Genomic DNA, 17,505 nt, shown 5'->3' with positions numbered 1-17,505 from the left:
TGGATTTTATTTCTAACACTGAAGAAATTTAATTCTTACCGATTTAAAATCTCATTTTTCTCGAAAACTATGAAAAGTATGAATAGCAATTTATAGTTCAAAATTGTTCAGTTTCCTGAAATCTATGGAAATGTACCGTTATCAGATGTATCTTGTGTGTTTTAACACAAATTAAAAAAATATATCAAAAATTCATTAATAAAGTGGCTAAAATAGCATTTAGTTTGACGAGCATCAAGATTTTATTTTTATAAACGTTTTCGTTTAGTTAAGTATCAATATTGAAATACACTAGATAAATATCTGATAAGTGTATCATTTTATAGATTTCAGGAAGGGAAAACGAGTTTGAATATTGATATTAAACTAAAAAAGAAACTTTTTTTTAAAAATAAAATCTTGAAGTTGGTCAAACTAAATGCTATTTTATTCGCTTTGATAGATTTTTGATAGATTTGTTTAAATTTGTGTTAAAACAAACAAGATATACATCTGGTAAGACGACAATTGAATTGATTTCTGGAAACTGAACAATTTCGAACCATGAATTGCTATATTTTTGTTTGCTTTTAAGCTCAGGATCCTCAATAATCTCATGGAACATATTCTTTCAACAGTTAGTATATTAAAAACAAACATTTTTGAAAATAATAGTTCGTGAAACTAAATGCTATTTTAGTCCATTTTTATCTATATTTTATATGATTTTGGAAAAATTGATTGAATTAAAGAATATAAACATCTGGAGTGGACATTATTTGATAAATTTCAGGAACTTGAGCAATTTTTAATATGCTTTTTTATGGTTAAAATTAAACAAATATTTTTTTTTAACGCTTAGTACGATTTTTTTTCTTTCTTGGCTCAAAATAACTAGGAGCGCCCCCGAAACACGTATAAAAGAAAAACTGGATTTGTAAGTACTTCTGGGTTAAATTTAATCGATGCTAGCCATGTCGTCTTTTTCGGATAAGTTGAATTGCTTTTGATTTATACTAAAAACCTTTTTTTTATTGAAATATCAATTATTCGTTACATTTGTCATTGACAATTCATCTTTCTTGGCTGAACGTTCAACTATTTTATTGCAAGGTAACTTTTCTGTTGAAATTTTGATTTTGATTTCACCCCACTTTGGGGCGCCCCCTAATGGGTAAACCGGCACTGATAGTGGATCTGGAAAAGTTATGCAATTTTTAAACCAAATTTCTATAGCAATCCTGATTATAATTTAACCCTCAAATGGTACATTCCAACTCAGCATACGTCAACGGTAAACTGGTGCGAATTGGTTTGTTTGCAAAGTTAATATTAATTATTTAATATATTGAACATATAATAAACAACTAGTATATATCACACATATTTATCATATATATTTAATATATTCGGGTATAATCTGCTGCAGCTGTGTTTGCGTAAATGCTAACAAAATGAAAAAACTTCGGGTGCGAATTCGCACCAGTGTACCGTTTTAGGGTTAAATTGGCAATATATTATTTGTTTTCAGAGTCAACAACCAGGTGGAGAATTAGGAAGTTTTTCATTAAACGAACTAATGTTAAGTCCTGTAAATAGTCCGCAATTATTCGAAGTCGTGGCGAGTGCCTTGGTCTTTCAATTCGTCCCACCAGATCGGGACTCTCAATCCGTCGAGCGAGTTCCATCCTACTACGACAAACTCAATTCCTGGCTGGGACAAATACTCCAAAGAGATATTGATAACGTGCAAATCGAGCTTTGCGAAATCGAGCAACACGGAGTGGCCATTCGTATTTGTCCCCTAGAATGCCCTGAGAAGCCATCGTCCAGTGAAGACATTGATAACCTTGTAGCATGCCTGGAGCAGCAGATTGAAATTCTCGTGGCTACGGTACACCATAAAGACACCTTCGTTAAACTAGTGACGGAGAATGATTCCCTCCATTTGGTGGAAATGCCAGGGTGGGCGGGTTTAGGCGGAGTACGATACGCTCCGCCGACTTGGATTAATGTCATGACTGATCAGGCCAAGGAGGAACTTAATAGGCTAAATACCCACTTGGTTGAGACCTTGAGAAGTACGGATGCGGCCTTTTCTCTGGGAGAAGGTGCTGATGGATTGGCGTGTGTTCGATTCGGAATGGTCACTCAGGATACTGGTGAGGGATTTTCACTAATATTCTTCTTTTATATTCTTTCGGGTTCCACATATTTTTGCTGTATTTTGTGTGGTTATTTAGGTTGGACAGTTAGGGATGTTGGACGGGCAATTAGGGAGGTTGAACGGATATTTAGGGAAGAGACAGGAGATACAGTACAGGCCAAAAGTTTGAATACACTTCTGTTTTTATGATTGATTAAGTTCTCTTAATTTTAAATATGTTAGAGCTAACAAAATTTCTCTTTAAAGGATTAAATGCTCTCGAAATTCGGTAGAAAGTGATCTCAGGATGAAGCCTATTTGTCTATTTTTCAAGTAGATATTGCAAGAATCAGAATAAAAATTAAATAAATATATATTTTGAGGAAATATCATGGAAACTTCATGATTATATGTTTCATATATTCTACCAAAATATTTTGGTTGCAGCAAAGAATATTGCAATTTTTCCAACTTTTTGTTACAATTTTAAGTCTTTGTAATTTGATAAGGCCATTTTCATGATTTATACTCATAAGCTCGTATGAAACTGTGAAAAATAATAAAAAATGAGTGTTTTCAAACTTTTTGGCCTGTACTGTATGTCTATTTTTTATCTCTTTTTATGCGTCATATTCTTCCATACTTTCTGTAATATTATATCAGGGTATATATTATATTACTAGATTTAACTATTTTGTTTAAAATGTTCTAATGTTTTGTTTTTATTGCAAATTAATTTTTTTTACTGAAAATTTTATTTATATTTTTGATTGAAAATTAATATTTGGTTCAAAATTCATCCTTTTTCTACAAAATTTAACAGTTTCGTTAAAAAAAATTTTCTCTTGATTGAAAAATCGTTTTTGGTTGTATACAGCTATTTTTAATTCATAGTTCAAATCAGTCTTAGTTGCAATAACAATTGTTACATTTTTCGTTGAGAATTCGTCTTGTTTGGTTGAAAATTCATTTTTTTAGATACATAATTTTTCATAAAAATTCATTTAGTTGGTTGAATATTGAACTATTTTGTAGAAAAATTATTGTTTTTTTTGGTTCAAATTAATTTTTTTTAATTGAGAATTCAATTATTCCAGTTGAATATCCCATATTTTTAGCCGAAAATTCACCTCTTAGGTTGAAAGTTAATTTTTTTCACTGACAATTAAAGGGTTCAATTTTTTGTTGGATTTATTTTTTCATTTGAAAATTCATGTTTTTTTATTCAATATTCATCATGTTCAGTAGAAAATTAATCTTTTTCGTAAAAAAATGCATCATTCTGGTAGAAAATTCAAGTATTCCAGTTAATTATTCATCATTTTAACCTAAAGTTCATTTTTTTGGTTGAATATTCGATTTTTTTTGTTGGATATTAATTTTTTTTACTGAGAAATCTTTCTTAGTTGAAAATTCGTCTTTTTTGGTTGAATTCAACTTTTTTTATTTCACTTTTTTTTTTGAAACTACCTAGTTCAAAGTTAAACTCCTTTGTTAAAAATTAACTTTCTTGGTTAGAGATTTACTATTTTGATAGAAAATTTCTCTTCAGTTGAAAACTTTCTTTGTTGAAAATTCGTTTTTTCTTTAGTTAAAAATTAATTTCATCTGAAAATTGAACTAATTCATTTGAAAATTCCATCGTTTTAGTTGAAAAGTAATCTCTTTGGTTAAAAATCAACTTATTTAACTGATAATTTAACTATTCAATTTTTAGTTGCAATCATATATATTAAGATTTTTGTTTGTTCCAGTATTTTATTGTTTACTGAAAAATTATCTATTTTTTAAAAGTGTTTTTTTGTTGAACATTAATTATTAAACTGCAAATTGAACAAATTTAGGTAAATATTTTATAATTTTAGTTTAAAATTCATCTGTATAGTTGAAAATCAATTTTTTAACTTGAAAATGTAACTATTACATTTTTGTTCGAAAACCTATCCTTTTTTAGTTAAAAATTCATGTTTTCAGTTAAAAATAAACTATTCCAGTTAAAAATTAATCATTTTTGTTGATAATTCAACTATTCCAGTTAAAGATTCTTCATTTTCAGTAGAAATTCATCATTTTTGTTGAAAATAGAACTAGTTTGTTGAGAATTATTATTTTGTTGGTTGAAAATGAATTTTTTTATAACTATTCCATATTTTGTTAATTTTTTGTAGATTCAAATTTAAGAATTCGCTTGAAAATATATTTATTTTGTTGAAAATTCGTCTTTTCTGGTAGAAAATGAATCTTTTTAGTAAAGAAATTCATGTTATAGTTGAAAATTCATCTATTTTTAGAAAATTCTATATATTTATTTGAAATGTTAGAAATTTGTAGCGTTTAAAATTGGATTAAATATTATAGTACCCATATTCAATTTCACTCAACAAAACATATTTGATGAATTTTTTGGTTTTGTGCCTTTGGCGTCCATAAACGAGTTTCTTTCTGAATCACACAGAGAGCAGTCCTCAGTGAGATGAAGAATTTAAAGAAAAAAATATATATATAAAAAAAAAGATCTTTTAAAAGTAGTTGTCCAATGGAAATGGAAATTTAAAGTAACGACACCAAACAATTGTATTCATATAAAACAAAAAATGAAAACTGTAAATTCTCAAGAATAAATCACTGAAGAGGGCCCACATATTGAGCCGAAACGTCTGATGGAAATATAAATCTTCTTCATCATATATGCACCCTAAAACCACAAAACCAAAAAATTAATATTTTACTGAGGGTCGCAAAAAGCCACGAAAAAAATATATTTTCCTGTTTTCGTGAAAATCTCCTTATTTCTCATGTTTTTACAGGGTGTCGTCTCACCTCGGAAATATTTTTCATTCCAAATATTAATGTGTTAAATATGCACTGAATTTTAAATATATAAAGATCAAATCCATATTTGTTCACAATTACTGAAAAAAATATTAATGGTAACAAACTCGCGAAATTATACACATATTTCGATTCGATTTATTATATGAATTAATAATACTGAAAAAAAAACCAAAGTAATAGATTTTTTGGAAGTGTGACCAACGGAAAATCGAAATTAATAGTGACAATAACTGGAAGAGCAGAAATTGATTTTAAACCAGGACAAAAATTAAAATTATTGCTTAAAAATAATATACTAAAAGATGGAGGGCGTAAAAAATGTCTAAATGACCAAATTTTCAATTCCGCTGCAACGCCTCTCTGGTATGGCCCGGTAATTTTAGAATACTTAAAGCTTTAAACGCGTTTTTCTCGAAAACACTTTCAGCAATTGCGGGAGTTAGGTTTCCGGCCGTGAACACCTTAAAAAAAAGGCGGCGACGGAGAAATTCTGCGGAGACGCCATTTTGTCATGAACGAACTTGAAGAAAATATTCTTTGTACTTTATTATTAGTATTGTAAATCACATTTTACAAAATTTCTGTTCATCTCTTTATTGAGTCGAAAAAAACTCCCGAAATATGCTTGTTTTTTGAGATCTACAGTGGTTGAACCCCTTAACCAAATTTAGAACACATAAGTAACAACAAATCTTTAAATTATACAAATTTCTAAGAAAGCTCGAATTCAATGAGTTTGGCTATAAATTAAATGTATGCTTACTTTAAAAAAACTATATATCTTTAAATAGAAATATTTTGTCACATGGCTAAGCATGGCAGTCATCAGGTAGGTTGGACAGGGAGTTAGGGAGGTAGAGCAAGTAGATGTAAAATTGAGCGGGCAGTTGGACGTCCATTGTAGGGAGGTTAATCGAGTGATTAGGGAGGTTGTGTGGGAATTTAAGGAGGCTGTGAGCAGTTCAGGAGATAGCAGGCATTTGAGAAAGCTCGACTGACGTTTATGAAATTATTGGGCATTAATAGAGGTAGAGAGCATTTAGAACGTTAGGGAGATAGCGGGCATTTAGAGAGGTTGACGGCGATATCTTTTGTATGCTGTAGAGCGATATTTTATAAAAGCATATATTCTATTCTCTTAGACGTGCCAGAATTACTCTCATTGGTTCTCCAAGTGGGCCAGGAAGTGGAAGCCAGTTCGAAACTTCTAGACACGATGTCGGAAGTAGTAAAAAGAGGAATAGAAGCTGCACAGATCGATTTGGAGCGAGAAAATACGGAGAAACTTTGGCAGGAGGGTATTTTGCGACACGTACCTGTGGTAGGAACCTTTGTCAATTGGTGGAGTCCACCAGCAAAAGAAGCGGGCGTTCGAGGGCGTAGTCTAAATTTACAAGCTGGTAAGTTTCTTTAATTAATTTTCGAATCTGGATTACTATAATGTATTCTGACAATAATTTCAAGCCTCACAGAAAGTGCCCTATTTTCAAGAATTAGTCCCTGGGTACCCTATTTGCAGCCGGTAATAGAACTTTATAAAAATGTGCAATAAGGTCAAAGCTTCCAAGATTCAGATATTTGGAAAAAAATAGCAAAAATCAAGGAATTTCTGTAAGAAGTAACTATAAAAAATAGTCAGGGCTGCCACACAATCACTATTAGCAACTTTTTTCCTCAAATCACTTTTTAGTCACTTTTTAAAATTAAAAGTTCACATTAGTCACTGGTCTTGCAATAAATTAACTCATGGGTTAATCACTGTTCCGATGAATTTCTAATAGATTTCAATAATTTGAAGGAATTTGTAAGATTTTAGGACATTTTAAACATCTCTTAGACATTTTCATAAGCTTTAAATTTAAAACTTTTAGAGAATTTTGAAAGATTTCAAGGAATTCTTTGATTAATTTCATTAATTTGAAGGAATTTCAAAGTGTTAAAAATATTTCGGAATATATGGATATTTTGTAAGATTTTACAGGATTTTATCAGATTTCCGAGGATTTCCACGATTTTAAGAGATTTTATATCTCTCAATCTATTTTAATAAATTTTCTAAGATTTCAGGAATTATAGAATTTCCTGGGATTGTATACAAATTTAGTGGATTTCGAAGAATTTATTTACGAGAAGTGAGGTATTTTGTGGAGTTTCAAATATTTGAAGAGATTTAAAATTATTCGTCGGAATTCACTCCGAATTCTTTAATATTATTTGAAATTCTTTTGATTTTTCAATTCAATTAAATTTCTCTAAATTCACTGAATTTTACTTAATTTAGTGGATTTATTTAAAAACAATTTTTATATACAATTGTTCTTTTACAAAATTTAAATATATTTACTAAGATTTTAAGAGATTTAAAATATTTTAGGTTATTTAAAAAAATTAAAAATTAATTTTTTTACTTATTTCAAGAGAAGTGGCGGATTTCGTAGTATTTCAAATATTTGAAGAGATTTTCGAATATTTTTTGTAATTGTTTTGGAATTCGCCCTGCGTTCTTATTAATTTATCCTGAAATCTTTTAAATTCTTCTGAATTATTCTAATTTCATTCAATTTTACTCAAATAAATGGATCTTTTTTTATTCATCTTGAAGTCTTGTAAACTCAACTTAAATTCGTAGTCATTTCACCAAATTCTTTTGAATGTCTTTCTAGTTTTTTTCAATTCATTTGATTGGTTTTTAAATTCAGCTTAATTTTTCATGGGGTTCATCGAATTCTTCTTATTTCCCGTAAAATCTTCTAAATTTACTAAAATTTGTAATATCTTTTTTATTTTTCCAATTTATTTAAATTCTTTTGAATTGTTTTGTAGTCATTAGTCTTTTTGTTTTAGAAATAAATAGGGGTTCAAATATTTGAAGTAATTTGACTTTTTTTAAATTAGTTCTGAATTCTTATTAATTTACTATAAATTCTTCTAAATTATTTGGAATTCTTTTGAATTCTTTTAATTAACATTGATTCTTCTAAATTGACTTAATTTAAAGTTTTTTTTAATAATTTTTTTTTAATTAATTGAGCCTGAAGTCTTTTAACATCATATTGAATTATTAGGCATTTCCTTAAATTTTTTGTATTCCCTTGAATTTTTCTAATCACATTTCAAAGTACTGAATTCAATGAAGTTTTTTTTCATCTTTTTAAAATGTTTTTAATTCATTTGAATTTTTTTAATTCCCCTTGAATTTTTATGGATTTCATAGATTTCTTCTCTTTTCTCCTAAATTTCTCTAAATACATTCCAATTTTACGGAAATCAATAGAATTTTATTTATGTTTTTTATTTATTCCAGTCCATTTGAATTCTTTTGAGTTTAATTTCGTTTATTTTGAAGTCTTATGCAATTATCCGGACATGTTTATTAATTTTTGGGTGCTAAAAAAATACCCTTTGGTCCCTATATTTTATTGCATAGGGACTGTGAGGCCTGTAATTTTGTTTGTATTAAATTCCTTTTTATGACGCATGTATGATTTTAGCCCTTTCGACCTCTGTGCAGTGGGACTGAAGCACTAATTCTTACTCCTTTTACTACTTTTTACTCTTTACTCCCTAGGGAGTAAAAAGTGACGTCAGAGGTGAATAATGAAAATTTACATCTATGAGCTCGCGTTTATTATAATCAGCCCACTCACCGTAAGAACTGTGAGGAAATTTGGGTTTCAGATAATAGAAGTTTGCGCTCATTTATGAAAACTTACCATATTAAATTCGTCAAATTACTGTAAATTACCAAAAATTTCCGGAAATTTATAAAAATGTTAAAACTCGAATTTTAAGTAATTTATGGTAAGTTATCATATTTCCCTTTAAAATTACAATAAAGTTTCGTAAACTTGTAGACATTTTTCAATTGAATTTTTGGGAGTTTATGGTAAGTTATCATAAATTACCAAAAAATTTCATAAATGTCCGGAAATTTATAAAACTACTTAAAGTTGAATTTTGGGTAATTTATGGTAAGTTATCATATTCACCTGTAAAATTACGATAAATGACCGAGAATTTGCGGAAATTTTCGCAAACTTGTAGGCATTTTAATTTTAATCAATGTATGGTAAGTTACCATAAATTACCCGAAAATTTAATACATTTCCGGAAATTGATAAAAGCGTTTTAAATTTAATTTTTTCTAATTTTGGTAAGTTAACATATTTACTTGTAAAATGACCATATCAATTACCAAAAAATTCCACAAATTTCCGGAAAAATATAAGCATTTTTAAATTGAATTTTGGGCAATTTATTGTAGGTTACCATAAATTACATAGAAAAATTATATTAAATTTTTGGTAATTTATGGGAAGTTAGCATATTTACCTGTAAAAGTACCACAATTCACCGAAAATTTTCAGAAATTTTTGTCTTGAATTTTGGGTAATTTATCTTAAGTTTTCATAAATTACATTTAAAATTACCGTAAATCATGCTTCCTTTATTCGAAATATAATATGAGCTGAAATCCTAACTGTATTTCGATAAATATCTGACATCATCCATTTGTTATAAAAAATATCTCGTTTACGACTTGTGCTGAAAACACACTCGTCTAAAAAGTCCCTCTTCTTCCCCTAGTTCAAGGGTCTCCATAATCCATGGGGGCAGCGTGACCCAGGATCGCTCGGCCTTTTTCAAGATCTACCAATTTTTTTTCGACGGGAGACTGAGAGGAAATTTATAACTCCTTTAAAAAAATCTCAGCTGGAAGGGTTCGAAGAACCCTTTTTTCTTGTATAACTTGACTGAGCTTGAAATACAAAGTATTTTATTTAAAGTATTTGAACTAAGCAATTGTCGATAATTGTTCACAAATAAATATTTTCGACATTAATAATACTGAATAATTTAAAAAGTACTAATAATAATACAAATAAGTCGTCAAAAAAATTCAAGGCGTTGAAAATTTAAGAGTTTTTTTTTAAACTGGGAATCTGTAAATAAAATTATTTCAGAATAAAATGTCGAAAATGGAAAACATTAAAAACCTTAAAAATTCATTACTTAAAATTCAAAGGAATTGAAATTGTGTTAACGCTTTTAAATTAAAATAATTTTTAATTTGATACTAATTTAAAGTACATTGAATTTTTCAAAGTCAAAACTGCTTAAGGCCATGTGATGAGTGTAACAGCTGATCAAGTCAGCCCTAAGATCAATATTTTTCACCCATATTGAAAAATAAAAGTTTAAGGGACTAGTACACAAATAAAGACCCTTTTCAACAATTATTTTTTGGTAGTAGATTTTATTACACAAAAGTGGGTTTCTCAGCATATTATAGTACATATTTTTAAATGTAAAAAAAATTTTTTTTATCTTTTTCCATGACTTCCCGCGGAGATACGCCAGCCCGAAAAAAATCGATTTTCATTCGGCGGCCACGATAACTCCACTTTGACTTATCCGAAACACAAAATCCAAAAAGATTCTTAAAAAGCACATGCGTGGGTATCGGATAAACCTCAATTATTAAAAAATATTAAAAAATGAATTAATGGTAGAAGTTTTTGTGTTTTTGACCGTTTATTGCAACGTAAATTTTTAAAAAAAGTTGTTAAATGTTAATGAAAAATTATGATCGAGGGTCATACGATAGCGATACACCTTATCAAAATTTCCTCCAAGTTTGAGACAAATCGGCCCAGTAGATCGCCCGGAATCGTGGCCGGCAGCTTAAAAAACACTGTTTCGAGAAAAACGCTTTCGAAATTTATCCCTTCGAAGCACAGCGTATCATATATGATACACAGAATAAATATAGTTATGGGCAGTTTATGGGGACTAGAACAGTGAAACTCGGAAATCTTGGGCGGATGCAATATGGTGGACGAAATATATGAAAATTGATCCGATATGCTACATGTTTGCTACTCGGGGGTTTTCAGGGTCGCTGAAAACGAATCGAACCTCAGAATTGAAAAATTCAATATGGCGGACGAAATATATGAAAATTGATCCGATTTGCTTGATGTTTGCTACTCGGGGGTTTTCAGGGTCGCTGAAAACGGATCCAAATGACTAAAAAACCCGCACTAATACCACCGGATAAGTACTAAAGAATTGTTCAGTTCGTTTTTCAGGACACGTTTTTTCGATCTCGCGGCGCCAGATCAAGTTCACGGAGCCCGACCTTACATTAAAAGTTGGTTCATGCACACCGTGCGTTACGAGCGCTTCGGGGGGGCCTCGCGGCGTATTTCGGTTTTCAGACACTTTCAGCACGCTTTGAGACAAATTTTGGGTTTCTATCCTATTTTTAGATGTATATAGTGACCAAAAATGAGAAAAATAATTTTTGGATTCTTTGAAAAATTGTTTGTGTACTAGCCCCTTAAATAATGCTGATATTTTTTTCGGGAAATCTTAATAAATATTAAAGGATCGTTTGTGGCCTTGCAAAGAGTTGGAGGAAGAAGAAAGTTTATTTATGCAAATAATGATTATCGACGGACACATTTAGGTTTTACAGCAGGAGTTTGACTTTTAACATGGACATAGGAAACACGGGACTAGGCATGCCATCCTAACTTGGCGAGCGGAGTTTTGAATCATTTATAAACAAAACAATTTTTAGGGAATTCAAATTGTCAGTATAAAAAAATACAATTGCATTGAATATTTTATTTGGCAATATTAAAGTATCGAAAACTAAACATTCATTATTTTATTTCATAATTCTCAATTTTAGCGTGAAGTTTCAAATTGAATTAAGGGTCTCGAGTTTAAAGGTTCCCAGCGGAAAAAAATAAGATAAGGGGTTTTGCCAGTTCTGGGTCAAAACTGAGTAGATCCGACCGATTGGCCTGGGATCGCTAGTAGATACAGGATCTAGCTTTGGAGACCCCTGCCCTAGGTGCATAATTAACTATTTTTCTAATAAAATTCGTTTAACAGGCGTGGTGGAGAGTACAGAGAATATTTACAAGTACCACATGCAACTGCAGCCCAATTCGAATATCAGTAATGGTTCCGGTGCACGAACACCTCCCCAGCCTCTGGTTCAAACTCCAGTTGGCGCTGGCAGTCAGAGTCACAGTCGGTCTTCGAGTCACTCGAGCCTGCAAAGTGGTAAGAACGTTCCGATGATCGCGAACGTGGCCTCGTTTCAAACCCACGTCAAGGAGGAAACAGCCGAGGTCAAGACTTAGTGATATTGCTGTGATTATGCCCGGACGGGAAGTATACGCGATAAAATCGGAAGGTTGAGAGTGGAACTGTGCGAAGCCGTGAAACGTTTCTCAAAAAGTCTCCTTTCCGATATTATATAATAAAGTCATTATTCAGTTTGCAGTGCAACTTAGTTTCTCTTCTGCATTAAACTGCATTGCATCGATTTTCGAAAAAAAAGCATCGCATAGAATTCGCAAAGGTTTAAATTTACAAAACTTAAATTATATTTAGAGCAAGAAAATTTCATAAATATTTTCAATTTGAAATAGTTCAAAAGCTTGAAGATTTCGATTAAGCATAAGGCTTGGCGTACTTATCAATTTTTAAAGAAATCAATCTCTCATTTACGGAATAAAAAATGCAATTCTCTTCTCTTCTCTTTCACTATTATTGATCAGCACAAAATAATGACAATATTGTGATGATTTTCTTTTGGAGTGATTTGAATATCAGAGGGCAAATTTGTAATTGTAATTTTTGTTTATTGCTGTTTGTGTTAGTCATTAAATTAGTAGGAAAGTCACTCGATTTTATTAAATTAGCACTGATTAACAAGTATCACTGTGTTTAGATATTAGTCTTATCTACTTATGATTAAAAAATTGCGATAACGAAAATGATTAGCTAATTACACATTTGTCCATCGCTGATTTATTCAAGGTCCGTTCTTTCAATCCAAATCCAAATTTATAACATTTTTTTTCAAAGTCAAAATCCAATTTGAAGGTTTGACGGTAATTTTAATCAGTTTTAAAAGTTTCAATTCTAGAGATGATTGTGGTTTTATAAACATCCATTTGCAATTTTTAATCTTTAGATACAATGTTGAGTATTTGTTTATATTACTAGTTTTTGTAGATTTTATTTAGTTGTATATTTTTTAATAACTTCAACAGTGAGGTTTTCACTGAGGATTTCAGTATTAATTTTTTGTAGAATTTGAGAGCTGAATTTCTTTGATGAATCACTTGAATAGCGGGCCGAAAGACCAAAGACCTTACGAATGATGCCATCCTTTATCGCATAATTTTAAATTCTTAATGGCATGTAATAGAATTTGGACTTGAATCCGAAACCAGCGACGAAGTTAAACAGAAATGTACACATTGTTGACACATACCTACACGAAAATGAAATAAGCTCATAATTATGTATATTTATGTACCAAACTTGTTGTAATAAAGTATTGCTACTGAAAATTAATTAAGTTTTTGGCAAAAACAGAGCTCACAGTGGAAAAAGGCTCAAGAAAGAGAAATAGGGTAATTTTTTCACGAAAAAAAAGAAAAATAGGGATACAATCTTTCTATAAGAAATTGTGTAGTTTTAAAATAATGTTATATATTTTTTTTATGATTTCTGCTATTAAAGAATTTATTTTTTAAATTGGTTATACTTAGATCGTTAACAACAACAAACGACGATACAAAAAAAGTCCGAGAAAACATAAAATTGGTTAAATAACACATTTTATATGGTTTAAATTTAAATCGTTCTTACAATCAAAAATATTTCCTCTTTTGAAAATTCCTTGATTAATAATTTCGTGATACTTAAAGTATAATGAGATATTTATGTTCAAGTCTTGTCATTACATCGTTACTATAATTAATATTTTGAATTTAAATTGAAAACAACACTCTTCAATGTTTTCTAGACATTCGTACAAACTCGTTCAAATAAGTACAAATTATTTGAAATTTCTTGAATATTAAAATTATTAATTTGATTTATATATAACGGTCGAAACAAAATTTACGTGCGCGTTCAAGTCTATGAATGTTCATTTCCTAAGGTTAAAAACATAATGTATTTAATAATTCATAATTATTTTTAATACAGGGAGTTCTACAATTTTTTGAAAAGAAAAAATCTTTAAATTGTTTAGAATCTTTAAAAATAATATAAATTCCTTTGAAATTTTGTCACGTACTTCATATTTCTTTGAATTATTGAAATCAGTAGGAATTCTTCAAAATACAATTTATTTCAATTCACCAAAGTTCTCTAAAAATCCGCTAAAATCCTTTAAAATTGTAAAAATCCATTAAAATAAGTAGAAATAATTTTAAATTACTTGCATGTAAAGTAAATTAAAATTATTCATTCAGTAATTTATCTTAAAAAAACCTAGTTGAAATAAAATAAATGCACGTGCGCGTCACGTCCATGAATTTTTATTTTCTAATATTAAAAACATAAGATATTTAAAAATCCATATCAACCAGTTTTTTTTTATTAGGAATTTTAAGATTTTTGTATACAAAACCTCTTGAAATTCTTTGGAATCTTTTTAAATAACCTCGAAAACAGCTTAAAATCGTTGAATTTTTTAATTTCTGCATATCCCTTGAATTTGTTAAAATCCGTATAAATCCCTTGAAACCAAGTTTATTTTATTCCCTAAAATATAGGGATTAAGGGGTACTTTTTCAGCTCTCAAGGATTAACAATCAAATTCAGGATAATTACATAAGACTTTAAAACAATCCAAGTTAAATTCAAAACAGACAAATTTTTTTTCCAGACAATGGACTGGAATAAATGTAAAAGATCACGAAAATTCTATTGATTTCCGTAAAATTGGAATGAATTTAGAGGAAAGAGAAGAATTCGATGTAATTCATAAAAATTCAAGGGGAGTTAAAAAAATATTAAAATGAATTGATAACAATTTTAAAAGATGAAAAAAACTTCATTGAATTCATTACTTTGAAATGAGATTAGAAAAATTCAAGGGAATTCAAAGGAACTTTAGGAAATGCCTACTAATTCAATGTGAGATTAAAATGTTTTAAAAGCTCAATTAATTAAAAAACATACTTGAAAAAACATTGAATTAAGTAATTTTGAAGAATTAAAGTAAATTAGAAGAATTCAAAAAAATTTTGAAGAATTTATAGTGAATTAATAAGAATTCAGAGTGAATTCCAAAAAACGATGTTTGAACCCCTACTCATTTATAAAAAAAGAAGACTGATGGCAAAGCAATTCAAAAGAATTTAAATGATTTGTAAAAATTGAAAAGAAATAGAAAAAATCCATTTATTTCAGTAAAATTTGAGAGAATTTAGGATGACTGTGAAGAATTCGATGAAATTCATGTAAAAAATCAATATGAATTTAAAAGACAATCAAGTTAATTGAAAAAAATATAAAAATATTTTAAAAATTAAAAGAAATCCATTGAATTAAGTAGATTTGAATAAATATTCAAGTGAATTAAAAAATTCAAGAGAATTTCAAAGAATGTAAAATAATTCAGGATAAATTAACAAGAATTCAGGATGAATTCCGAAAATTTTCAAATCTTTGTAAAACCAACGAATTTCTAACCAAAAAGTGACTCATGACTACAAAACAATTTAAATGAACTTAAATTGGAAAAATAAAAAATAAATTATTTTAGTAAATTAAGAAGAGTTTAAGGGAAATGACAAGAATTCGATGAACTTCGTGAAAAATTAAGCCGAATTTAAAAACCAATCAAACGCATTGCCAAAAATTAGAAGGTATTCAAAAGAATTTGATGAAATGGCTACGAATTTAAGGTGAGTTTACATGACTTCAAGATGAATGAAACAAAAAAATTTTTAATTTATTCATTAGAGTAAAATTAAATAAATGTAGAATCATTCACAAGAATTTAAAAGAATTTAGGATAAATTAATAAGAATGCAGGACGAATTCCAAAACAATTACAACAAATATTCTAAAATCTCTTCAAATCTTTGAAATCCGCCACTTCCTTTGAAATCAGTTAAAAATGTATTTGTAATTTTTTAAAATAACCTATAATATTTCAAATTTCTCAAAAACTTCTTAAATATCTTTAAATTTGTTAAAAGAACAATTATATTAAAAAATGATGATAAAAAAATCTAATAAATTAAGTAAAATTCAGTGAATTTAGAAAAATTCAAGTGAATTGAAAAACCAAAAGAATTTCAAATAATGTAAAAGAATTCATGGTGAATTTCGAAGAATACTTTTAAATCTCTTCAAATCTTTGAAACTCTAAAAAATATCCCACTTCTCGTAAATAAACTCTTTGAAATCCATGAAAATGTTATACAATCCCATTAAATTCGATATTTTCTGAAATCCTGGAAAATATATTAAAATACATTTGAGATATAAAATCCTCTTTCAAATCATGGAAATCCTCGGAAATCTGATAAAAACCCTAAAAAAAATTACTATTTTTTTCAAAATGCCTAAATCTTGTAAGCTTTGATCTTATTATAATTCTTTTTTAAGTTCTATTATGGGCTGTAAATAGGGTATCCTAGGGACCAAATGTTTAAAATAGGGTACTTCAGGGACCTTGACTGAATATAGGATACAAAAGGGGATATAGGGGCCGGTCTGTGAGGCCTGCATAAAGAATTTAAAAATCCATAACTACACATTTTTTTAATATTTTGAGTTCTAAAATTTTTTTAAACGAAAAATTCTTCAAATTGTTTGGAATGTTTTTAAACATATAACTTAAAATCTGTTGAAATTTGTTTACATCCTGCTTATCCCTTGCAATTGTTAAGATCCGGTAGAAATCCTTTAAAATCAAATTAATTTTAATTCATAAGTTCTCTAGAAATTCATTACGTGTTTGAAAATCGTAAAAATCGATTAAAATATGTTGAATTTCCATTCATCCAAATTAATTTTCTAGCGCGCTTCACGTGCGTTCTGGTCCCTGCATTTTTACTTTCTAATATTAAAAATTGTGTTGATTTAAAAATTTATCATACACAATTTTTCATATTAAGAAAACTAAATGTTAATATTCTGATTTTAAAATGTTCATGGATACCAATATTGTTTACGTACCAGGAGATTATAAATATTGTTAGTCACATATTGTTAAATTTTAAATATAAATAGGTATATTTTAAATCTTTAATTAAAAATGGTTCATATTTGAAAAATCTACATTTAGAAATAATAATTTAGAAAGAATTGAATTTTAAACGTCAAGAAATTGTCTAACTGTACATAATCAAAACTGTTTAACTTCAAATGTTTATTAGTAGAAATTATCGAAGAATTAAAAATAATATATATTAAAAAATTTAATATAAGAAGCAAAACTAAAACTAATTTATTATTTTGCTTTTGTCTCAAATAAAAGCTTAGGTTTGTTCCTTCTTAGTTTGTTTAAATGTTCATAAATTTTTACATTAGTTAAATATTATACAGCATGTATATTTAAAGGAAAAATATTTAATTTCCTGTAAACAGCGCTTCAATTTGCCGAACTGCTGAAAGCTGGTTTTTGGTGGTTAATTAAAAATTGCTTAAATTCTAGAACTTATTAAATTATCTTCAATCGGTAAATTCTGTAATTCGCGTTTGAATTT

General features: G+C 28.7%; 1 protein-coding gene across 1 annotated transcript in view; it reads left to right on the top strand.

The window, feature by feature from the left end:
* LOC117176182 (putative pyridoxal-dependent decarboxylase domain-containing protein 2) overlaps positions 1-13,345 on the top strand; it is a 30,198-nt gene extending 16,853 nt beyond the window's left edge. Inside the window, exons 7-9 of the mRNA XM_033366280.1 lie at positions 1,511-2,141; positions 6,103-6,360; positions 11,867-13,345. Of these exons, the coding sequence (XP_033222171.1) occupies positions 1,511-2,141; positions 6,103-6,360; positions 11,867-12,120 (1,143 nt within the window). The 3' untranslated portion in view covers positions 12,121-13,345. The remainder of the gene's footprint in view (positions 1-1,510; positions 2,142-6,102; positions 6,361-11,866) is intronic.
* Positions 13,346-17,505: the final 4,160 nt, after the last annotated feature.

This window comes from Belonocnema kinseyi, chromosome 7 (genome assembly GCF_010883055.1).
Source record: "Belonocnema kinseyi isolate 2016_QV_RU_SX_M_011 chromosome 7, B_treatae_v1, whole genome shotgun sequence".
Taxonomy (NCBI): domain Eukaryota; kingdom Metazoa; phylum Arthropoda; class Insecta; order Hymenoptera; family Cynipidae; genus Belonocnema; species Belonocnema kinseyi.
The sequence above is the reverse complement of the archived record's forward strand: the minus strand, read 5'-3'. Positions and strand labels throughout refer to the sequence as shown.